At 50.3% G+C, this 24,598-nt stretch overlaps 1 protein-coding gene across 3 annotated transcripts in view; it reads right to left on the bottom strand.

Annotated features, from left to right (window-relative positions):
- Window positions 1-24,598, bottom strand: part of LOC140403691 (tolloid-like protein 2) — a 726,814-nt gene that overhangs the window by 138,751 nt on the left and 563,465 nt on the right. For all 3 annotated transcript variants that reach the window (XM_072491868.1, XM_072491869.1, XM_072491870.1), the window contains 2 exons: window positions 22,709-22,833; window positions 2,013-2,128 (listed from right to left, as the gene is read on the bottom strand). In XM_072491868.1, the coding sequence (XP_072347969.1) occupies window positions 2,013-2,128; window positions 22,709-22,833 (241 nt within the window). The remainder of the gene's footprint in view (window positions 1-2,012; window positions 2,129-22,708; window positions 22,834-24,598) is intronic.

Below are 24,598 nucleotides of genomic sequence, written 5' to 3'. Positions count from 1 at the left end.
ACGTAGGGAAGAGGTGTTGGCAATTCTGGACAGGCTGAAAATAGATAAGTCCCCGGGTCCTGATGGGATTTATCCTAGGATTCTCTGGGAGGCCAGGGAAGAGATTGCTGGACCTTTGATTTTTATGTCATCATTGGCTACAGGAATAGTACCAGAGGACTGGAGGACAGCAAATGTGGTCCCTTTGTTCAAAAAGGGGAGCAGAGACAACCCTGGCAACTATAGACTGGTGAGCCTCACGTCTGTAGTGGGTAAAGTCTTGGAGGGGATTATAAGAGACAAGATTTATAATCATCTAGATAGGAATAATATGATCAGGGATAGTCAGCATGGCTTTGTGAAGGGTAGGTCATGCCTCACAAACCTTATCGAGTTCTTTAAGAAGGTGACTGAACAGGTAGATGAGGGTAGAGCAGTTGATGTGGTATATATGGATTTCAGCAAAGCGTTTGATAAGGTTCCCCACGGTAGGCTATTGCAGAAAATACGGAGGCTGGGGATTGAGGGTGATTTAGATGTGGATCAGAAATTGGCTAGCTGAAAGAAATCAGAGGGTGGTGGTTGATGGGAAATGTTCAGAATGGAGTTCAGTTACAAGTGGAGTACCACAAGGATCTGTTCTGGGGCCATTGCTGTTTGTCATTTTTATCAATGATCTAGAGGAAGGCGCAGAAGGGTGGGTGAGTAAATTTGCAGACGATACTAAAGTCGGTGGTGTTGTCGATAGTGTGGAAGGATGTAGCAGGTTACAGAGGGATATAGATAAGCTGCAGAGCTGGGCTGAGAGGTGGTAAATGGAGTTTAATGTAGAGAAGTGTGAGGTGATTCACTTTGGAAGGAATAACAGGAATGCGGAATAGTTGGCTAATGGTAAAGTTCTTGGAAGTGTGGATGAGTAGAGGGATCTAGGTGTCCATGTACATAGATCCCTGAAAGTTGCCACCCAGTTTGATAGGGTTGTGAAGAAGGCCTGTGGAGTGTTGGCCTTTATTGGTAGAGGGATTGAGTTCTGGAGTCAGGAGGCCATGTTGCAGCTGTACAGAACTCTGGTACGGCCGCATTTGGAGTATTGCGTACAGTTCTGGTCACCACATTATAGGAAGGACGTGGAGGCTTTGGAGCGGGTGCAGAGGAGATTTACCAGGATGTTGCCTGGTATGGAGGGAAAATCTTATGAGGAAAGGCTGATGTATGTGAGGTTGTTTTCGTTGGAGAGAAGAAGGTTAAGAGGAGACTTAATAGAGGCATACAAAATGATCAGGGGGTTGGATAGGGTGGACAGTGAGAGCCTTCTCCCGCGGATGGAAATGGCTGGCACGAGGGGACATAGCTTTAAACTGAGGGGTAATAGATATAGGACAGAGGTCAGAGGTAGGTTCTTTACGCAAAGAGTAGTGAGGCCGTGGAATGCCCTACCTGCTACAGTAGTGAACTCGCCAACATTGAGGGCATTTAAAAGTTTATTGGATAAACATATGGATGATAAGGGCATAGTGTAGGTTAGATGGCTTTTGTTTCGGTGCAACATCGTGGGCCGAAGGGCCTTTACTGCGCTGTATCGTTCTATGTTCTATGTTCTATGTTCTATGATAGTGACGTGACTTGAATAAATAAACCACAATATTAATTTTAACTAAATTACAGGTACAGAGCAGGGTTTGAAAGATGCATTTAGGAAAAGTTTTTTTTGCACAAAGAACTGACTAACATCTGGAATGAATGCTCAGGTGGGAGTGAAATGAATCTTAATATCAATCAGGAAGCTACAAGAGTGTGTGTTGTGAAATGTTGCAATGACCTCAATGTGATCCAAAATCATCGCCCTCCAGATTAGCTACCGCCAGATGTCAGACATTCCCCCAATTTCCACAACAGCTGGTCTGTGGTCAGTCGGTCGGTCCCGGTGACGTGACGTTGGTCCGACCCCATATGCCACAAGACCTGGTCCGCACGACACGCCGGAGCCCGGAATCCTCCATCCCAACAGACACAGGCCCCAGGCATGGCCTCACCTTCTCTCCCGGGGTCACAGATATTCTCCAAATACAGTGCGTGAAGGTCGGATACCCGTTCGGAAAGCCCGGGGATGAGAAATTCCCAACAGAATCCTGCAAACTTTCGCCACAGGCTGGAAAACAAAATAACAGCAGCTTTGAGCAGCAAGAATCTGAGAGAACGCCCGATAATCACCAAGGGGACGGAGAAGGGAGTTAGAGGATCAACCGATCGACAAAGGTTAGAGATGCCGGGTCGTGAGAGTGAGGGGATTGGGAAAGAGAGGGTGTGTGTGAGGGGATTAGAGGGAGAGGAAGTGAGGGGTTTAGAGGGAGAGGGTGTGAGGGGATTAGAGGGAGAGGGTGTGAGGGGTTTAGAGGGAGAGGGTGTGAGGGGATTAGAGGGAGAGGATGTGAGGGGTTTCGAGGGAGAGGATGTGAGGGGTTTCGAGGGAGAGGGTGTGAGGGGTTCAGAGGGAGAGGGTGTGAGGGGTTTCGAGGGAGAGGGTGTGAGGGGTTTAGAGGAAGAGGGTGTGAGGGATTAGAGGAAGAGGGTGTGAGGGATTAGAGGGAGAGGTGTGAGGGGTTTAGAGGGAGAGGGTGTGAGGGGTTTCGAGGGAGAGGGTGTGAGGGGTTTAGAGGGAGAGGGTGTGAGGGGTTTAGAGGGAGAGGGTGTGAGGGGTTCAGAGGGAGAGGGTGTGAGGGGATTAGAGGGAGAGGGTGTGAGGGGTTTAGAGGGAGAGGGTGTGAGGGGATTAGAGGGAGAGGGTGTGAGGGGTTTAGAGGGAGAGGTTGTGAGGGGAGGTTTGAGGGAGAGGGTGTGAGGGAGCAGTGCAGTGAGTGTGAGGAGGGAGAGGGTGTGAAGGAGCAGTGCAGTGAGTGTGACGAGGGTGTGAGGGAGCAGTGCAGTGAGTGTGAAGAGGGAGAGTGTGAGGGAGCAGTGCAGTGAGTGTGAGGAGGGAGAGGGTGTGAGGGAGCAGTGCAGTGAGTGTGAGGAGGGAGAGGGTGTGAGGGAGCAGTGCAGTGAGTGTGAAGAGGGTGTGAGGGAGCAGTGCAGTGAGTGTGAAGCGGGAGAGGGTGTGAGGGAGCAGTGCAGTGAGTGTGAGGAGGGAGAGGGTGTGAGGGAGCAGTGCAGTGAGTGTGAAGAGGGAGAGAGTGTGAGGGAGCAGTGAAGTGAGTGTGACGAGGGTGTGAGGGAGCAGTGCAGTGAGTGTGAAGAGGGAGAGTGTGAGGGAGCAGTGCAGTGAGTGTGAAGCGGGAGAGGATGTGAGGGAGCAGTGCAGTGAGTGTGAAGAGGGAGAGAGTGTGAGGGAGCAGTGCAGTGAGTGTGAAGCGGGGGAGGGTGTGAGGGAGCAGTGCAGTGAGTGTGAAGATGGAGAGGGTGTGATGCAGCAGTGCAGTGAGTGTGAAGCATGAGAGGATGTGAGGGAGCAGTGCAGTGAGTGTGAAGAGGGAGAGTGTGTGAGGGAGCAGTGCAGTGAGTGTGAGGAGGGAGAGGGTGTGAGGGAGCAGTGCAGTGAGTGTGAAGCATGAGAGGGTGTGAGGGAGCAGTGCAGTGAGTGTGAAGAGGGAGAGGGTGTGAGGGAGCAGTGCAGTGAGTGTGAGGAGGGAGAGGGTGTGAGTGAGCAGTGCAGTGAGTGTGAGGAGGGAGAGGGTGTGAGGGAGCAGTGCAGTGAGTGTGAAGAGGGAGAGGGTGTGAGGGAGCAGTGCAGTGAGTGTGAGGAGGGAGAGGGTGTGAGGGAGCAGTGCAGTGAGTGTGAAGTGGGAGTTGGTGTGAGGGAGCAGTGCAGTGAGTGTGAAGAGGGAGAGGGTGTGAGGGAGCAGTGCAGTGAGTGTGAACAGGGAGAGGGTGTGAGGGAGCAGTGCAGTGAGTGTGAAGTGGGAGTTGGTGTGAGGGAGCAGTGCAGTGAGTGTGAAGAGGGAGAGGGTGTGAGGGAGCAGTGCAGTGAGTGTGAACAGGGAGAGGGTGTGAGGGAGCAGTGCAGTGAGTGTGAAGAGGGAGAGGGTGTGAAGGAGCAGTGCAGTGAGTGTGAAGAGGGAGAGGGTGTGAGGGAGCAGTGCAGTGAATGTGAAGCGGGAGAGGGTGTGAGGGAGCAGTGCAGTGAGTGTGAGGAGGGAGAGGGTGTGAGGGAGCAGTGCAGTGAGTGTGAAGGGGGAGAGGGTGTGAGGGAGCAGTGCAGTGAGTGTGAAGCGGGAGAGGGTGTGAGGGAGCAGTGCAGTGATTGTGAAGCGGGAGAGGGTGTGAGGGAGCAGTGCAGTGAGTGTGAAGCGAGTGTGATGCAGCAGTGCAGCGAGTGTGAAGCGGGAGAGGGTGTGAGGGAGCAGTGCAGTGAGTGTGAAGCGGGTGTGAGGGAGCAGTGCAGTGAGTGTGAAGCGGGAGAGGGTATGAGGGAGCAGTGCAGTGAGTGTGAAGAGGGAGAGGGTGTGAGGGAGCAGTGCAGTGAGTGTGAAGAATGAGAGGGTGTGAGGGAGCAGTGCAGTGAGTGTGAAGAGGGAGAGGGTGTGAGGGAGCAGTGCAGTGAGTGTGAAGCGGGAGAGGGTGTGAGGGAGCAGTGCAGTGAGTGTGAAGCGGGAGAGGGTGTGAGGGAGCAGTGCAGTGAGTGTGAAGAGGGAGAGGGTGTGAGGGAGCAGTGCAGTGAGTGTGAAGAGGGAGAGGGTGTGAGGGAGCAGTGCAGTGAGTGTGAAGAATGAGAGGGTGTGAGGGAGCAGTGCAGTGAGTGTGACGCGGGAGAAGGTGTGAGGGAGCAGTGCAGTGAGTGTGACGCGGGTGTGAGGGAGCAGTGCAGTGAGTGTGAAGCGGGAGAGAGTGTGAGGGAGCAGTGCAGTGAGTGTGAAGCGGGAGAGGGTGTGAGGGAGCAGTGCAGTGAGTGTGAGGAGGGAGAGGGTGTGAGGGAGCAGTGCAGTGAGTGTGAAGTGGGAGAGTGTGTGAGGGAGCAGTGCAGTGAGTGTGAGGAGGGAGAGGGTGTGAGGGAGCAGTGCAGTGGGTGTGAAGCGGGTGTGAGGGAGCAGTGCAGTGAGTGTGAAGAGGGAGAGGGTGTGAGGTAGCAGTGCAGTGAGTGTGAAGAGGGAGAGGGTGTGAGGGAGCAGTGCAGTGAGTGTGAAGAGGGAGAGGGTGTGAGGGAGCAGTGCAGTGAGTGTGAAGAGGGAGATTGTGTGAGGGAGCAGTGCAGCGAGTGTGACGCGGGAGAGGGTGTGAGGGAGCAGTGCAGTGGGTGTGAAGCGGGTGTGAGGGCGCAGTGCAGTGAGTGTGAAGAATGAGAGGGTGTGAGGGAGCAGTGCAGTGAGTGTGAGGAGGGAGAGGGTGTGAGGGAGCAGTGCAGTGAGTGTGACGCGGGAGAGGGTGTGAGGGAGCAGTGCAGTGAGTGTGAGGAGGGAGAGGGTGTGAGGGAGCAGTGCAGTGAGTGTGAAGAGGGAGTGGGTGTGAGGGAGCAGTGCAGTGAGTGTGAAGAATGAGAGGGTGTGAGGGCGCAGTGCAGTGAGTGTGAAGAATGAGAGGGTGTGAGGGCGCAGTGCAGTGAGTGTGAAGAGGGAGAGGGTGTGAGGGAGCAGTGCAGTGAGTGTGAGGAGGGAGAGGGTGTGAGGGAGCAGTGCAGTGAGTGTGAAGAGGGAGTGGGTGTGAGGGCGCAGTGCAGTGAGTGTGAAGAATGAGAGGGTGTGAGGGAGCAGTGCAGTGAGTGTGAAGCGGGAGAGGGTGTGAGGGAGCAGTGCAGTGAGTGTGAGGAGGGAGAAGGTGTGAGGGAGCAGTGCAGTGAGTGTGAAGCGGGAGAGGGTGTGAGGGAGCAGTGCAGTGAGTGTGAGGAGGGAGAGGGTGTGAGGGAGCAGTGCAGTGAGTGTGAAGCGGGAGAGGGTGTGAGGGAGCAGTGCAGTGAGTGTGAAGAGGGAGAGGGTGTGAGGGAGCAGTGCAGTGAATGTGAAGAGGGAGAGTGTGTGAGGGAGCAGTGCAGTGAGTGTGAGGAGGGAGAGGGTGTGAGGGAGCAGTGCAGTGAGTGTGAGGAGGGAGAGGGTGTGAGGGAGCAGTGCAGTGAATGTGAAGAGGGAGAGTGTGTGAGGGAGCAGTGCAGTGAGTGTGAGGAGGGAGAGGGTGTGAGGGAGCAGTGCAGTGAGTGTGAGGAGGGAGAGGGTGTGAGGGAGCAGTGCAGTGAGTGTGAACAGGGAGAGGGTGTGAGGGAGCAGTGCAGTGAGTGTGAGGAGGGAGAGGGTGTGAGGGAGCAGTGCAGTGAGTGTGAAGCGGGAGAGGGTGTGAGGGAGCAGTGCAGTGAATGTGAAGAGGGAGAGTGTGTGAGGGAGCAGTGCAGTGAGTGTGAGGAGGGAGAGGGTGTGAGGGAGCAGTGCAGTGAGTGTGAGGAGGGAGAGGGTGTGAGGGAGCAGTGCAGTGAGTGTGAACAGGGAGAGGGTGTGAGGGAGCAGTGCAGTGAGTGTGAGGAGGGAGAGGGTGTGAGGGAGCAGTGCAGTGAGTGTGAAGCGGGATTACAAGTTCCCGTTTGCAATGTGAGCCGATGTGAACCGGCTTCAAATGATCAAGAAATTAATCAAATAGAACCCAACACATTTGTTGTCCCAAAGAATAGATTAAACACCGTGCTTGCGGTTAATCACACTCATTGACAGATTATAAATCCCAAACCCTCCTGAATTCTCGGATTGTGATTGAAAAATCACAGCACCGCTTAATTCAGGATCTCTTATCTCCAGCAAACAGGACCTGGACAGCACAAATTGACTCAATGTGACGGGCTTTATCTGTGAGAAGGAAAGTTGCAGTTGAGACGGTGATTCTGCCTCTTTACCTTCCCAGTACAGCCCTTGGATTTCTTTAACCCACGGAGATACTTTCCATTCTTTTATCTCCAGATTGAGACACTGGTTTCGCTCAATTTGAATTTTCAGTCCCCAACCTAAGACATTGGCAGGGACATTGAATATAAAAATTTGCAAGTCGTGCTGCAACTGCATAGAAAGTGCAGCACTCCCTCAGTACTGACAGTGCAGCACTCCCTCAGTATTGACCCTCTGACAGTGCGGCACTCCCTCAGTACTGACCCTCTGACAGTGCAGCACTCCCTCAGTACTGACCCTCTGACAGTGCGGCACTCCCTCAGTACTGACACTCTGACAGTGCAGCACTCCCTCAGTACTGACCCTCTGACAGTGCAGCACTCCCTCAGTACTGACCCTCTGACAGTGCGACACTCCCTCAGTACTGACCCTCTGACAGTGCGACACTCCCTCAGTACTGACAGTGCAGCACTCCCTCAGTACTGACCCTCTGACAGTGCGACACTCCCTCAGTACTGACCCTCTGACAGTGCGGCACTCCCTCAGTACTGACCCTCTGACAGTGCAGCACTCCCTCAGTATTGACCCTCTGACAGTGCGGCACTCCCTCAGTACTGACCCTCTGACAGTGCGGCACTCCCTCAGTACTGACCCTCTGACAGTGCAGCACTCCCTCAGTATTGACCCTCTGACAGTGCGGCACTCCCTCAGTACTGACCCTCTGACAGTGCAGCACTCCCTCAGTATTGACCCTCTGACAGTGCGGCACTCCCTCAGTACTGACGCTCTGACAGTGCAGCACTCCCTCAGTACTGACCCTCTGACAGTGCGACACTCCCTCAGTACTGACAGTGCAGCACTCCCTCAGTACTGACCCTCTGACAGTGCGACACTCCCTCAGTACTGACCCTCTGACAGTGCGGCACTCCCTCAGTACTGACCCTCTGACAGTGCAGCACTCCCTCAGTATTGACCCTCTGACAGTGCGGCACTCCCTCAGTACTGACCCTCTGACAGTGCAGCACTCCCTCAGTATTGACCCTCTGACAGTGCGGCACTCCCTCAGTACTGACGCTCTGACAGTGCAGCACTCCCTCAGTACTGACCCTCTGACAGTGCAGCACTCCCTCAGTACTGACCCTCTGACAGTGCAGCACTCCCTCAGTACTGACCCTCTGACAGTGCAGCACTCCCTCAGTACTGACTCTCTGACAGTGCAGCACTCCCTCAGTACTGACCCTCTGACAGTGCAGCACTCCCTCAGTACTGACCCTCTGACAGTGCAGCACTCCCTCAGTACTGACCCTCTGACAGTGCAGCACTCCCTCAGTACTGACTCTCTGACAGTGCAGCACTCCCTCAGCACTGACCCTCTGACAGTGCGGCACTCCCTCCGTACGGACCCTCCCACAGTGCAGCACTCCCTCAGTACTGGCTCTCTGACAGTGCAGCACTCCCTCAGCACTGACCCTCTTACAGTGCAGCGCTCCCTCAGTACTGACCCTCTGACAGTGCGGCGCTCCCTCAGTACTGACCCTCTTACAGTGCAGCGCTCCCTCAGGACTTAAAATTCCGCTGGGACCCCCCACAGGAGAGGGCTGTGTGGCTGCCAGAATTAGATTACTCAGTGCAGCCTATCACAGTTGAGCAGCCCTGATGATGCTGACCGTTGGTGAGGGGTGGTTTTGCAGAGTCATTATCAGAAACCTGCCCACCATTAGTCAGCGGTCTCGGAAGAGCAGGGCGGCTCTGGGAGCGAGCTGTGGGTGGTATTTAGTGGTGGTGACGAGGATCCGCTTCACTGGCTGGACAGCCGGTGAGAGTCTCGTTGTGGGGGGTGACAATTGGCAAGTTAACTGGACAGCAGTGCGCCTCCGCCCGGATCAATGACCACGAGGAGGAGGTCCCGCTGGCTGAGGTCCCTGCCGGCCAATCAGATTCAAATTGCGTCAGAATTTGGGTTGGAAGGACCCTCCAGTGTGGGTTGGCTGTTGGATCCCACCAGAGGATCTGCGCGGAGTAGGGAGTGGACAGCACAGTCCCTAGGGCAGGGTACAGGTCATTGACCCACTGACTGAATGCTCCACCCACCCAGCCCTGTCCGCAGGTGCATCGACTTCACTCGGTTGGGAGGAGGGCTGAGGGCTGCTGAAGGTTCACAGAATAGAGCATCCGGGTTTGACAACGTCGAATGAAATCTTCCCAAGCACTTTGTTTGTGGAATACTTTGAAGTATTTCTGAGGTGAAGCCAATTCTGCAATGCAGGAAATGGTTCAGTCAATCGGTGCACAGCAAGATCCCACAAACAGCAATGAACTCATGACCAGACCATCTATTCTTAGTTTTTTAAATAATTCATTGACGGGATGTGGGCGTCGCTGGTTAGGCCGACATTTATTCCCCATCTGGAATTCCCCTTCACAAGGTGCAGATGAGCTGCCTTCTTGAACTGCTGCATTCCTTGAGGTGTATGCACAGCCACTGTGCTGTTAGGGAGGGAACAAAGAAGAATACAGCATAGGAACAGGCCCTTCGGCCCTACAACCCTTGGCCAAAACCCTCAGCACTTCCTAGTGCCGTATCCCTCTATACCCATCCTATCCATGTGTTTGTCAAGATGCCTTTTGAACGCCGTTAATGTATCTGCTTCCACAGCCTCCCCTGGCAACGGGTTCCAGACACTCACCACCCTCTGCGTAAAAAAACCTGCCTCGCACATCCCCTCTAAACTTTGCCCCACGCACCTTAAACTTATGCCCCCTGGTGACTGACCCCTCCACCCTGGGAAAGAGTGCCTGCCCATCCACTCTATCCATGCCCCTCATAATCTTGTAGACCTCGATCAGGTCGCCCCTCAACCTCCGTCGTTCGAATGAAAACAGTCCGAGTCTATTCAGCCTCTCCGCAGAGCTCACACCCTCCAGACCAGGGAGCTCCAGGATGTTGACCCAGCGACAGTGAAGGAACGGCCGATATATTTCCCAGTCAGGATGGTGAGTGACTTGGAGGGAAACCTCCAGGTGGTGGGGTTCCCAGGTATCTGCTGCTCTTGTCCTTCTAGGTGGTAGTGGTCGTGGTTTTGGAAGGTGCTGTCTGAGGAACCTTGGTGAGTTACTGCAGTGCATCTTGTAGATGGTACACACGGCTGTCACCGTGCGTTAGGGGTGGAGGGAGTGAATGTTTGTGGAGGGGGACCGTTCAAGCGGCTGCTTTGTCTTGGATGGTGTTGAGCTTCTTGAGTGTTGTTGGAGCTGCACTCACCCAGGCAAGTGGGGAGTATTCCATCACACTCCTGACTTGTGCCTTGTAAATGGTGGACAGGATTTGGGGGGTCAGGATCTGAGTTACTCGCTGTAGGATTCCCAGCCTTTGACCTGCCCTGGCAGCCACAGTATTAATGTGGCTAGTCCAGGTCAGTTTCTGATCGCTGGTAACCCCCAGGATTAGTGATGTTGGTTTGAGAGGTAAATGTTGGCCAGGATCCCGCGGGGGTTGGGGGTGAATGATGGCTCCCCCGCTGAAGGCCACATTGTGGCACAGCATCCTGCGCGGACAAGCAGGGGCCTCGGGTTAACGTTTGATCGATAAGGTGGCGCCACCGGCAGCGTAGCACTCCCCCCCCCCCCCCCCCCACCGCTCTGTACTCAGCTAACTCCAAAGTAAAGCCACACCGCGGCCCACGACACCGGTGACCCCGCCCGGGGTCTGGGACAGTATTTAACTCGACCCCGCCGGGCGGGCCCCCGCCCGTTACCATGGGAACCCCTACTCCCCGGGCCCCACGAGATACCACCCCCCCCCCCACCCACACCCACCGTGGTCCTCGTGAGGGTCATCGCAGAACGGGACGTGAATAAGCTGCCTACAACAGTAGTGGACTCGCCAACACTAAGGGCATTCAAATGGTAATTGGATAGACATATGGACGATAAGGGAATAGTGTAGATGGGCTTCAGAGTGGTTTCACAGGTCGGCGCAACATCGAGGGCCGAAGGGCCTGTACTGCGCTGTAATGTTCTCTATGTTCTAAGCTCCCGGCCAGAGCGTTGGCCACTAATTAGCCAGGGGCCCACGTGGAAGGATAGGAAAGATCAGTCACAAGCTCACAGCGTTTGGACTCTTTGTTCTTCTCCAGTCAGTCCAAGATGAGAGAAACTGCTGAGGCTGCTAAACACAAGACTGCCTCCACCTGACCGACTAAACTAATGAAGCGAGGGTTTCCTGAGCCAACGCCCGCAACTCAATAATCCAACAGGAACCGCCATCGGGGGCACCAGAGAAATAAATCACAAATAAACTGAGCAATGTAACACATTAGGGGAAGGTTGAACATTCACACTCCACCAGCTGTTGATCGAGGCGGGAACCTCTCCGAATGGTTTGCTCAGTGGGCTGTTTCACACTAAAATGCACCCCCGTGCTTTCCGTTTGTTAACGCGTTGGGCTTTGATACTTTAACAGGCGGTGCTCAGGGAGCAGACCTCACAGCAGACACCTGTCAATACCAGTCACAGCTGGAGGGGAACGGCCGCTTCCCCTTTGATCAATGGTTTACAAGAAGCATGGCTGGAACGCTCCAGCAATTAAGGCCGGTTAATGAATTGTTCAAAGAGCCTTTGTGTCGAGTTCCCTCCAGCTGATTGCGCACTGCTGCTTCACAGATCGTTCCCAGCAGTGGACAGCAGCAACAGTTAACCCGGGGGTCTGTGTGCCACTGGCCCATTAACCAGCCCCCGATAGTCAGATCAGGATATTCCAGGATTTGGGATAGGTTAGTGGATCAGCCTTATTTACACCCCCCCCCCCCCACTGCCACTGAACAATCTGACATGTACACTGGGGTCACAAACTCACTCACACTCACTCACAAACGCTCACACTAACTCACTCACACACTAACTCACTCACACACACACTCACTCACTAACGCTCACACTCACTCAAACGCTCACACTCACACACTCACTCACTAACGCTCACACTCACTCAAACGCTCACACTCACTCACAAATGCTCACACTCACTCACTCACACACACTCACACACACTCACTAACGCTCACACTCACTCACTCACAAACGCTCACTCACAAACACTCACACTCACTCACCCACACATACTCAGTCTCACACACGGTATTGGTGAGACCGTACCGGGAGTATTGAGCACAGTTTTGGTCCCCTTATTTGAGGAAAGATGTAGTGACATTGGAGGCAGTTCAGAGCAGGGTCACTGGATTGATCCCAGAGATGAGGGTTTGTCGTATGAGGAGAGATTGAACAGTTTAGGCTGATACTCTCTCAAGTTTAGAAGAATGAGGGAAGATCAAATTGAGGTAGATAAGGTGATAAAAGATATGGTTAAGTAGACGCGGAGCTGATACTTCCTCTTGTGGGACATTCTAGAACGAGAGGTCATAATCTTAGGCTAAGAAGTAGAAAATTCAAATTGGAGTTCAGGAGAGACTAATCTCCCAAAGGGTTGTGAGTCTGTGGAATTCGCTATCCCAAAATGCAGTGGATGCTGGGACAGTGAATTTAAGGAGGAGTTAGACCGATTTATAATTGGGAATGGGTTGAACGTTTACAGAGAACGGGCAGGACGGTGGAGTTGAAGCCAGGATGGGATTAGCCATGATCACATTGGGCAGACGCAGCATGGGTTCATAAAGGGCAGGTCGTGCCTAACTAATTTAGTGGAATTATTTGAGGACATTAACAGTGCGGCAGATAACGGGGAGCCAATGGATGTGGTATATCTGGATTTCCAGAAAGCCTTTGACAAGGTGCCACACAAAAGGTTGCTGCATAAGATAAAGATGCATGGCATTAAGGGGAAAGTAGTAGCATGGATAGAGGATTGGTTAATTAATAGAAAGCAAAGAGTGGGGATTAATGGGTGTTTCTCTGGTTGACAATCAGTAGCTACTGGTGTCCCTCAGGGATCAGTGTTGGGCCCACAATTGTTCACAATTTACATAGATGATTTGGAGTTGGGGACCAAATGCAATGTGTCCCAGTTTGCAGACGACACTAAGATGAGTGGTAAAGCAAAAAGTGCAGAGGATACTGGGAGTCTGCAGAGGGATTTGGATAGGTTAAGTGAATGGGCTAGGGTCTGGCAGGTGGAATACAATGTTGACAAATGTGAGGTTATCCATTTTGGTAGGAATAACAGCAAAAGGGATTATTTAAATGATAAAATATTAAAACATGCTGCTGTGCAGAGAGACCTGGGTGTGCTAGTGCATGAGTCACAAAAAGTTGGTTTACAGGTGCAACAGGTGATTAAGAAGGCAAATGGAATTTTGTCCTTCATTGCTAGAGGGATGGAGTTTAAGACTAGGGAGGTTATGCTGCAATTGTATAAGGTGTTAGTGAGGCCACACCTGGAGTATTGTGTTCAGTTTTAGTCTCCTTACTTGAGAAAGGACGTACTGGCGCTGGAGGGTGTGCAGAGGAGATTCACTAGGTTAATCCCAGAGCTGAAGGGGTTGGATTACAAGGAGAGGTTAAATAGACTGGGATTGTACTCGTTGGAATTTAGAAGGATGCGGGGGGGGGGGGGGGGGGGGGGATCTTATAGAATCATATAAGATTATGAAGGGAATAGATAGGATAGATGCGGGCAGGTTGTTTCCACTGGTCGGGGAAAGCAGAACTAGGGGGCACAGCCTCAAAATAAGGGGAAGTAGATTTAGGACTGAGTTTAGGAGGAACTTCTTCACCCAAAGGGTTGTGAATTTATGGAATTCCTTGCCCAGTGAAGCAGTAGAGGCTCCTTCATTAAATGTTTTTAAGATAAAGATAGATAGTTTTTTGAAGAATAAAGGGATTACGGGTTATGGTGTTCGGGCCGGAAAGTGGAGCTGAGTCCACAAAAGATCAGCCATGATCTCATTGAATGGTGGAGCAGGCTCGAGGGGCCAGATGGCCTACTCCTGCTCCTAGTTCTTATGTTCTTATGATCACATTGAGGACGTTAGGCTCGGGAGGCTAAATTGCCGACTCCCGCTACCAGGTCATGTGTTCTAGGGAGGAAATGCTCTGGCTGATTTTGCCATTGAAGTAAACAGCAAAGGGGAGACTGAAGAGTTCATAAGAAAGATGTTTATTCGGCATAACAGCAATATTTACACAGGACCCGGTGACACATTTCAGGGTCCTCACTCCTCTCCGTCAGCTGCTACAGCAGCTGACCTGTTACACTCGTGCTGGTTAACTCACAACCCAATCAGCACGAGGGAACAATCATCCTCAGATGGATGAGTCCCAGGCAGGTTTATAACAGCCACCCAGACTAAAGGGACGATCCTTTAAAACAGAGATGAGGAGGAATTTCTTCAGCCAGAGGGGGGTGAATCTGTGGAACTCTTTGCCGCAGAAGGCTGTGGAGGCCAAATCACTGAGTGTCTTTAAGACAGAGATAGATAGGTTCTTGATTAATAAGGGGATCAGGGGTTATGGGGAGAAGGCAGGAGAATGGGGATGAGAAAAATATCAGCCATGATTGAATGGCGGAGCAGACTCGATGGGCCGAGTGGCCTAATTCTGCTCTGATACCGTATGAAATTGTGAACACTCACTCACACATTCACACACTCCCACATTCACTCACACACTCACTCACACACTCACTCACTCGCACTCACTCGCACAAACACACAGGGATCCCCGATTCGTCGCTCGGAAATGCTCCGATCTGAGGGGGGTTCAGGAGCAGTCCCCATCTTGCAGCTTCCTCGGGTCGACCCCTCGAGTGGAAAACGATTGAATGCTGGAGCAGCTTTGATGGGCAAATGGCCTAATTCTGCTTCCATGTTGGTCAGCAGACAGGCAGCAAGGATCGGAATCTCGGGGTCTTTTTCTGATTGGCAGGCAGTGACTAGTGGGGTACCGCAGGGATCTGTGCTGGAACCCCAACTGTTCACATTATATGTCAATGATTTGGACGAGGGAACTAAATGTATTATCTCCAAATTTGCAGATGATATAAAGTTGGGTGGGAGGGTGAGCTGTGAGGAGGATGCAGAGATGCTTCAGCGGGATTTGGACAGGCTGAGTGAGTGGGCACACGCACGGCAGATGCAGGATAATGGGGATAAATGTGAGCTTATCCGCTTCAGTAGCAAAAATAGGAAGCAGATTATTATTTGAATGGGTATAAATTGAGAGAGGTGGACACTCAGCGAGACCTTGTGCATCAGTCGCTGAAAGTGAGCACGCAGGTACAGCAGGCAGTAAAGAAGGCAAATGGTATGTTGGCCTTCATAGCGAGAGGCTTTGAGTAATAATAATAATAATAATAATAATAATAATAATAATAATAATAATAATCGCTTATTGTCACAAGTCGGCTTCAATGAAGTTGCTGTGAAAAGCCCCTAGTTGCCACATTCCGGCGCCTGTTCGAGGAGGCCGGAATTGAACCCGCGCTGCTGGCCTTGTTCTGCATTACAAGTCAGCGGTTTAGCCCACTGTGCTAAACCAGTCCCTGGTTTAGGAATAGAGATGTTTTACTGCATTTGTACAGGGCATTGGTGCGGCCACACCGGGGGCATTGTGGGCAGTTTTAGGGTCCTTATCTGAGGAAGGGTGTTCTTGCTGTGGAGGGAGAGCAGCGAAGGTTCACCAGGCTGATTCCTGGGATGGTGGGACTGCCATATGAGGAGAGACTAAGTCGGTTAGGATCGGTTAGGAGGGCAGCACGGTAGCACAAAGGTTAGCACTACTGCCTCACAGAACCAGGAATCTGGGTTCAATTCCGACCTTGACTGAACTGGACTAGCCGCATAAACACTGTGGCTATCAGAGCAGGTCAGAGGCTCGGAATCCTGCGGTAAATAACTCACCTCCTGACTCCCCAAAGCCTGTCCACCATCTACAAGACACAAGTCAGGAGTGTGATGGAATACTCTCCACTTGCCTGGATGAGCGCAGCTCCAACAAATACTCAAAGGTTGTGGAGTTTGCACTTTTTCCCCCCGTGTGCGCGTGGGTTTCCTCCGGGTGCTCCGATTTCCTCCCACAGTCCAAAGATGTCCAGATTAGGTGGATTGGCCGTGATAAATTGCACCTTAGTAGGTTTACAGGGATAGGGTGCAAGCGTGGGCTTGTAGGATGCTCTTTCCAAGGGTAGTGCAGACTAGATGGGCCGAATGGCCTCCTTCTGCACTGTATGATTCTACGATATTCATTGGAGTTTGGAAGAGTGAGAGGGGATCTCATAGAAACTTACAAAATTCTAACAGGATTAGTCTTCTTGCAGATTCAGAAAGGGAAGATTCAGAAAGAATGTTCCCGATGGTGGGGGAGTCCAGAACTAGGGGTCATAGTTTGAGGATAAGGGGTAAACCTTTTAGGACTGAGGTGAGGAGAAATTTCTTCACCCAGAGAGCGGTGAATCTGTGGAATTCGCTACCACAGAAAGTAGCTGAGGCCAAAACGTTGTGTAATTTCAAGAAGGAATTAGATACAGCTCTTGGGGCTAAAGGGATCGAGGGATATGGGGGGGGAGGCGGGATCAGGGTATTGAACTTGATGATCAGCCATGATCACAATGAATGGGGGAGCAGGCTCGAAGGGCCGAATGGCCTCCTCCTGCTTCCATTTTCGATGTATCTATGTTTCTGTGTCTTATGGTCCACAGATTCTGAAACAGTCCATATTCAAATGAACTTGGGTACATGGGAATTAGGCGCACAAATCGTCAATTCAGCCTCTCGACCCTGCCCCGCCATTCAATCAGACCCTGGCTGATCTCTTCTTGGTCTCAAATCCACCTCCCCACCTGTTCCCCATATCCCTTCAACCCATTTTTAAAATCAGAAATATATCTATCTCCCTCTTAAAACCATTTAATGATTCAGATTCTACCGCACAATGGGGCAGCGGGTTCCACAAACTCACCACCCTCTGCGAGAAGTAGTTCCTCCTCAGCAAGATCTGGACAATATCCAGGCTTGAATTGTCCCACCAGACAAGTGCCAGGCAATGACCATCTCCAACAAGAGTATATGCAATCATCGTCCATGACTTCAATGGCATTACCATTGTTGAATCCTCACTATCAACATCCTGGGGGTTACCATTGATCAGAAACTGAACTGGACTAGCCGTATAAATACTGTGGCTACCAGGACAGATCAGAGGCTGGAATCCTGCGGAGAGTAACTCACCTCCTGACCCCCCAAAGCCTGTCCACCATCTCCAAGGCACAAGTCAGGAGCGTAATGGAATACTGTCCGTTTGCCTGGATGAGCGCAGCTCCAACAACACTCAAGAAGCTCGACACCATCCAGGACAAAGCTTGATTAGCTCCCCATCCACAAATACTCAAAGATTGAGGGCCTCAAAGGTTGTAATCTCTGGATTACTCCCAGTGCCGCGTGCTTGTGGGTCCAGAAATAGGAGAATAGCGTAGATGAATGTGTGGCTCAAGAGTGGGTGCAGTGGAGGGAGGGTTTCAGATTTATGGATCACTGGGTCAGTTTCTGGGGAGGGTGGGACAGTCTGCACCTGACGCAGAGCTGTACTAACATCCTTACAGGTGGGTTTGTTGGTGCCATTGGGACTTGTTTAAACTAGATTGGCGGGGGAGGAGATATAGAGCATTGGTACAATAGAGATATGGCATGCCATAGTAAAGGAACCAATGATGTGGAGATGCCGGCATTGGACTGGGGTGAGCACAGTAAGAAGTCTTACAACACCAGGTTAAAGTCCAACAGGTTTGTTTGGAATCACTAGCTTTCGGAGCACAGCTCCTTCCTCAGGTGAGTCACTCGTTCTCTGACTGGATGTCCATTTTTGTCTGTCAGTGTCTCTGCGACAGACCTTGGGCTTCTTTCCTCTGCTAAAGATATGACATCAGCGGAGACAGTTATTCTTTCAGCCTCCCTTGCAACTCCCCGTGACGCTGAAATAATTATTGCTCGAGCAGCAAGGCCCAGGCCCAGGCTGGTGAGTGACACCAGGCAGTCACTCCACACAAAAGCGTCGGCAAATGACCATTGAGCACTGCTCGATTCACCAAGGGTATCATCGCCCAAACCCTAACCTGCGCCACGTGAATGGACGAGGGCAACAGGCGCATGGGAACACCAGCTCCACATTCCCGACCAGATGTTCCAGGAACTCCTTCTCTAACAGGTGTCAGGTGAGAGTACCTTTAAGAAATGGGTGTTTATTGCTGCAGTGATGTCAGAGAGTGGGTGGAGCTGGACTGTCTGTCAGCTTTTTACTTTCGTTTTAGGCTGTTTGCTGCAGGGTGTGTTTTAGTTTTGTTTTCAGAACTGGATAGCTGCAGTCACAGCCAGAAGGTGTATTAGAGTCTCTCTCTGTAATCTAAAGACTGTAAATCAATCCTTTGGTGATTTAAAACTAGTAACTGCTCTCAGTAGTGACTTTAACCTGATGTGCTTCTGTTGAAAGGTTTTGCATTAAGTCTTATAGATGTTAAAAGGAAAGTAAGAATTACTTAGTATTGTGTTCTTTGGGGGTTGTATTTGAATTGATGGTTGCTAAGATGTTCACTGTTTGTTTTAAAAAGGTTAACTTGAGTTCATAGAATAAACATTGTTTTGCTTTAAAAAATACTTTTCCATTTCTCTCTACCACACCTGTAGAGTGGGCCGTGTGCTCCCCATACCACAATCTAGTAAAAGTGAGTCAGATGAACGCCATGATACACTTTGGGATTCTCTAAACCCTGGCCCATAACACAGGCCATGGGACACACCCACACGACATGGACAGCAGTGCTTCAGGGGAACTATTGAAGAGCAGTAAATATTGGCCTTGACATCCCATAACAAATACAAAACACAATGGGTTCACATCAATTGAAGAGGAAATGAGATTTATAAGAATAATAGTGAGAAACTGAAGGAGAATGAGAGCAAATAAGTGATTGGTGGATAAGGAAGTAATTTTAAAATCAAATGGAATAGTTCGATATTTTTAACATATAGCCAGCATACAACAGATTGTTCAAAGTGATACAGAACTGGCTAGGTCATAGAGGGCAGGGAGTAGCAATGGAAGGGTGCTTTTCTGATTGGAGGGCTGTGACTAGTGGTGTTCCGCAGGGATCAGTGACAAAGAACAAAGAAATGTACAGCACAGGAACAGGCCCTTCGGCCCTCCAAGCCCGTGCCGACCATGCTGCCCGACTAAACTACAATCTTCTACACTTCCTGGGTCCGTATCCTTCTATTCCCATCCTATTCATGTATTTGTCAAGATGCCCCTTAAATGTCACTATCGTCCCTGCTTCCACCACCTCCTCCGGTAGCGAGTTCCAGGCACCCACTACCCTCTGTGTAAAAAAACTTGCCTCGTACATCTACTCTAGACCTTGCCCCTCTAACCTCAAACCTATGCCCCCTAGTAATTGACCCCTCTATCCCGGGGAAAAGCCTTGGACTATCCACTCTGTCTATGCCCCTCATAATTTTGTATACCTCTATCAGGTCGCCCCTCAACCTCCTTCGTTCCAGTGAGAACAAACCGAGTTTATTCAACCACTCCTCATAGCTAATGCCTTCCATACCAGGCAACATTCTGGTAAATCTCTTCTGCACCCTCTCTAAAGCCTCCACATCCTTCTGGTAGTGTGGCGACCAGAATTGAATACTATACTTCAAGTGTGGCCTAACTAAGGTTCTATACAGCTGCAACATGACTTGCCAATTCTTATACTCAATGCCCCGGCCAATGAAGGCAAGCATGCCGTATGCCTTCTTGACTACCTTCTCCACCTGTGTTGCCTCTTTCAGTGACCTGTGGACCTGTACTCCTAGATCTCTTTGACTTTCAATACTCTTGAGGGTTCTACCATTCACTGTATATTCCCTACCTGCATTAGACCTTCCAAAATGCATTACCTCACATTTGTCCGGATTAAACTCCATCTGCCATCTCTCCGCCCAAGTCTCCAAACAATCTAAATCCTGCTGTATCCTCTGACAGTCCTCATCCCTATCCGCAATTCCACCAACCTTTGTGTCGTCTGCAAACTTACTAATCTGACCAGTTACATTTTCCTCCAAATCATTTATATATACTACAAACAGCAAAGGTCCCAGCACTGATCCCTGTGGAACACCAGTGGTCACAGCCCTCCAATTAGAAAAGCATCCTTCCATTGCTACTCTCTGCCTTCTATGACCTAACCAGTTCTGTATCCACCTTGCCAGCTCACCCCTGATCCCGTGTGACTTCACCTTTTGTACTAGTCTACCATGAGGGACCTTGTCAAATGCCTTACTGAAGTCCATATAGACAACATCCACTGCCCTACCTGCATCAATCATCTTTATGACCTCCTCGAAAAACTCTATCAAGTTAGTGAGACACGACCTCCAGTTTACAAAACCATGCTGCCTCTCACTAATACGTCCATTTGCTTCCAAATGGGAGTAGATCCTGTCTCGAAGAATTCTCTTCAGTAATTTCCCTACCACTGAAGTAAGGCTCACCGGCCTGTAGTTCCCTGGATTATCCTTGCTACCCTTCTTAAACAGAGGAACAACATTGGCTATTCTCCAGTCCTCTGGGACATCCCCTGAAGACAGTGAGGATCCAAAGATTTCTGTCAAGGCCTCAGCAATTTCCTCTCCAGCCTCCTTCAGTATTCTGGGGTAGATCCCATCAGGCCCTGGGGACTTATCTACCTTAATATTTTTTAAGACACCCAACACCTCGTCTTTTTGGATCTCAATGTGACCCAGGCTATCTACACACCGTTCTCCAGACGCAACATCTACCAATTTCTTCTCTTTGGTGAATACTGATGCAAAGTATTCATTTAGTACCTCGCCCATTTCCTCTGGCTCCACACATAGATTCCCTTGCCTATCCTTCAGTGGGCCAACCCTTTCCCTGGCTACCCTCTTGCTCTTTATGTACGTGTAAAAAGCCTTGGGATTTTCCTTAACGCTATTTGCCAATGACTTTTCGTGACCCCTTCTATCCCTCCTGACTCCTTGCTTAAGTTCCTTCCTACTTTCCTTATATTCCACACAGGTTTCGTATGTTCCCAACCTTTTAGCCCTGACAAATACCTCCTTTTTCTTTTTGACGAGGCCTACAATATCTCTCGTTATCCAAGGTTCCCGAAAATTGCCGTATTTATCCTTCTTCCTCACAGGAACATGCCGGTCCTGCATTCCTTTCAACTGACACTTGAAAGCCTCCCACATGTCAGATGTTGATTTGCCCTCAAATATCCGCCCCCAATCTATGTTCTTCGGTTCCCGCCTAATATTGTTATAATTAGCATAATTAGAATTAGTGCTCGGACCTTTGCTGTTTGTAGTATATATAAATGATTTGGAGGAAAATGTAACTGGTCTGATTAATAAGTTTGCAGACGACACAAAGGTTGGTGGAATTGCGGATAGCGATGAGGACTGTCAGAGGATACAGCAGGATTTAGATTGTTTGGAGACTTGGGCGGAGAGATGGCAGATGTAGTTAATCCGGACAAATGTGAGGTAATGCATTTTGGAAGGTCTAATACAGATGGGAAATATACAGTAAATGTGAGAACCCTTTATTGCCAGGTAGAGGAATCTGGGTGTACAAGTCTACAGGTCACTGAAAGGGGCAACACGGGTGGAGAAGGTAGTCAAGAAGGCATACGGCATGCTTGCCTTCATTGGCCGGGGCACTGAGTATAAGAATTGGCAAGTCATGTTGCAGCTGTATAGAACCTTAGTTAGGCCACACTTGGAATAAAGTGTTTAATTCTGGTCGCCACACTACCAGAAGGATGTGGAGGCTTTAGAGAGGGTGCAGAAGAGATTTACCAGGATGTTGCCTGGTATGGAGAGCATTAGCTATGAGGAGCGGTTGGATAAACTCGGTTTGTTCTCACTGGAACGACGGAGGTTGAGGGGCGACCTGATAGAGGTCTACAGAATTATGAGGGGCACAGACAGAGTGGATAGTCAGAGGCTTTTCCCCAGGGTGGAAGACATGCTTGTCATGTCTATACATTTGGAATGTTGGCCCAACTCCCTGCACACTCCCAGTGGAGGTTATATCCCTACTGAAATGTGGGATCAGATCCTGTCAGTGTTCTGAGTGCAGTCAGACAGGTTTATAAGATTGGTTCTCACTGAGACAGCTCATGGGTCTGGGCATGTATTTATTGCTACCAATCCAATTGTGCAGGATTTACATATTAACACAAAGTACTATCAGGAGAGCACAAAGTTTACACATATTTTCATTATTTACACTGAAATCAATAGATTCCTTATCACCCATTTTACACACTCATGTCCACTTTACACGCTCAGGCCATTTTACACACTCACGTCCATTTTACATTGTCTCAAAGTCACATGAATCCAACTGTGTCCTATCCATTTCTAAGGTCAGTAATTGGCCAATCGTTGGATATCCCCTGATCACATGCACATAGGTCACATTCACACTGAGCCGATGCTGAGATGCATGAATTATATATTTTTCTATCTAGATCTCAAAAGGTTTCAAAGAATTGTAGCTGTGATGATATGTGAACTATCATCTGTGTAGATAATATAATAACCAAACTGTATATAAACATTAGTGCCTGCATGCATAGATTACAATTCTAGCATCCGACCACAGGTGGCGTGGCGACAGGAGGGTGTTACTGGAACACAGACACATGAGAGGCGGACGTGGACAGCAGATCCAGTCGCATATCGAGTAGCTCCTTAGTCAATAGTAATTAATACTAGTTAATCACAGTTATTTTTATTTAGCCATAGTATCCAACTGTAATCATAGTAGACATCAGAGAAACCCTTTAGTGTTTTAGTTAGTTAATAAACAGTTTTTTTCATTTACAAAGCCGTATGTTCTCTGATCAGTTCAAAGACAAAGACATCGCCTCCATGCATGCAGGGAACATTCACATAGCCAGGTTCTTGGCTGGTTACCTGGACATCGGTACAATTTCTTGGCTTGGGTGATGTCACCTTGACTCAGTCTTACTCTCTGCCCAATGGGAGGCCTCATGCCGTTTTCATCCGTCCGAGGAAGGATAGTATCCAAGAAAACGCCCCTTTAGGAATGAACGGAGAGCGGGGTCATTGCAAACATAACGGGTTTGGATCAATCAAATAAGAATTTGAGTGACAAACACAAAAGTAATTGGAGCAGTGCGTGGGATGTTTCTGACCGTATTAGTGGGCAGGTTGTGACTGATTTACTCACGATCGGGTAGAATCGTGTTTAAACGCTGCACCCAACTCCCAATCTATTTGGCAATTTTTGTGTTCTTTGGAAAGGTTAATTTTACTTCTTTCAATCTCCCTCCTCCATCAGGTCTGTGTTTCTCTCACCTCCTTTATTTCTCTCTTTCTCTTTCCCTTTCGCTCACATCCTGTAGAGGTTGGATGTGTTCGGAGTTGAACTGCACTGTAAATTCTATGTAAACTGAGGAGCAGCAGGTGATGGAGTCATAGATGCAGAATCACCCCGGAAACCAGACTGGCCCTCCTGTTGTAGGCCGGAGGCTGTACGGGGTACAGGCATGATAGCAGAGGAGGCTACTGCAGGGCCTTTCCTGTCACATCCTGGGAATCTATGGCAATCTTGATCGCAGTCATAGAATCATAGAATTTACAGTGCAGAAGGAGGCCATTCAGCCCATCGAGTCTGCACCGGCCCTTGGAAAGAGCACCCTACCCAAGTCCACACCTCCACCCTATCCCCATAACCCAGTAACCTCACCCAACACCAAGGGCAATTTTGGACACTACGGACAATTTATCACGGCCAATCCACCTAACCTGCACATCTTTGGACTGTGGGAGGAAACCGGAGCGCCCGGAGGAAACCCACGCACACACGGGGAGAACGTGCAGACTCCGCACAGACAGTGACCCAAGCCGGGAATCGAACCTGGGACCCTGGAGCTGTGAGGCAACTGTGCTAACCACTGTGCTACCGTGCTGCCCTTATTATTATTATGCAGGAGGTTAGTCCTAGCATACAAATCTTCCATCGCCATCCCACCCAATGCCTGAGGAGAATCCTGTCCAGAGCCTCGCTGGATTCCAATTTAATGGCGGATTTTTCCGTTGTGAATAAAGGCAACAAGCAGGATTAAGAAATGCCCAACCCAAACATCCTGTGGACATTGACCGCACGGCCCAAGCAGCACATAGGTACTGCCTCATGTGTACACATCTAGACTGAGAATACTCTGTGTGCACACATCTGGAGGGAGAATCCCCGTGTGAATACATCTGGAGAGAGAATTCCCAGGTGTACACATCTGGAGAGAGACTCCTCATGTGTACACATCTGGAGAGAGACTCCCCATGTGTACACATCTGGAGAGAGACTCCCCAGGTGCACACATCTGGAGGGAGAATCCCCGTGTGTACACATCTGGAGAGAGAATCCCCGTGTGTACACATCTGGAGAGAGAATCCCCGTGTGTACACATCTGGAGAGAGAATCCCCGTGTATACACATCTGGAGAGAGAATCCCCGTGTGTACACATCTGGAGAGAGAATCCCCGTGTGTACACACCTGGAGAGAGAATCCCCGTGTGTAAACACCTGGAGAGAGAATCCCCGTGTGTACACATCTGGAGAGAGAATCCCCATGTGTACACATCTGGAGAGAGAATCCCCGTGTGTACACATCTGGAGAGAGAATCCCCGTGTGTACACATCTGGAGAGAGAATCCCCGTGTGTACACATCTGGAGAGAGAATCCCCGTGTGTACACATCTGGAGAGAGAATCCCCGTGTGTACACATCTGGAGAGAGAATCCCCGTGTGTACACATCTGGAGAGAGAAGCCCCGTGTGTAC

This window comes from Scyliorhinus torazame, chromosome 28, assembly GCF_047496885.1.
Source record: "Scyliorhinus torazame isolate Kashiwa2021f chromosome 28, sScyTor2.1, whole genome shotgun sequence".
Taxonomy (NCBI): Eukaryota; Metazoa; Chordata; class Chondrichthyes; order Carcharhiniformes; family Scyliorhinidae; genus Scyliorhinus; species Scyliorhinus torazame.
This window is presented reverse-complemented; position numbering and strand designations above follow the sequence as displayed.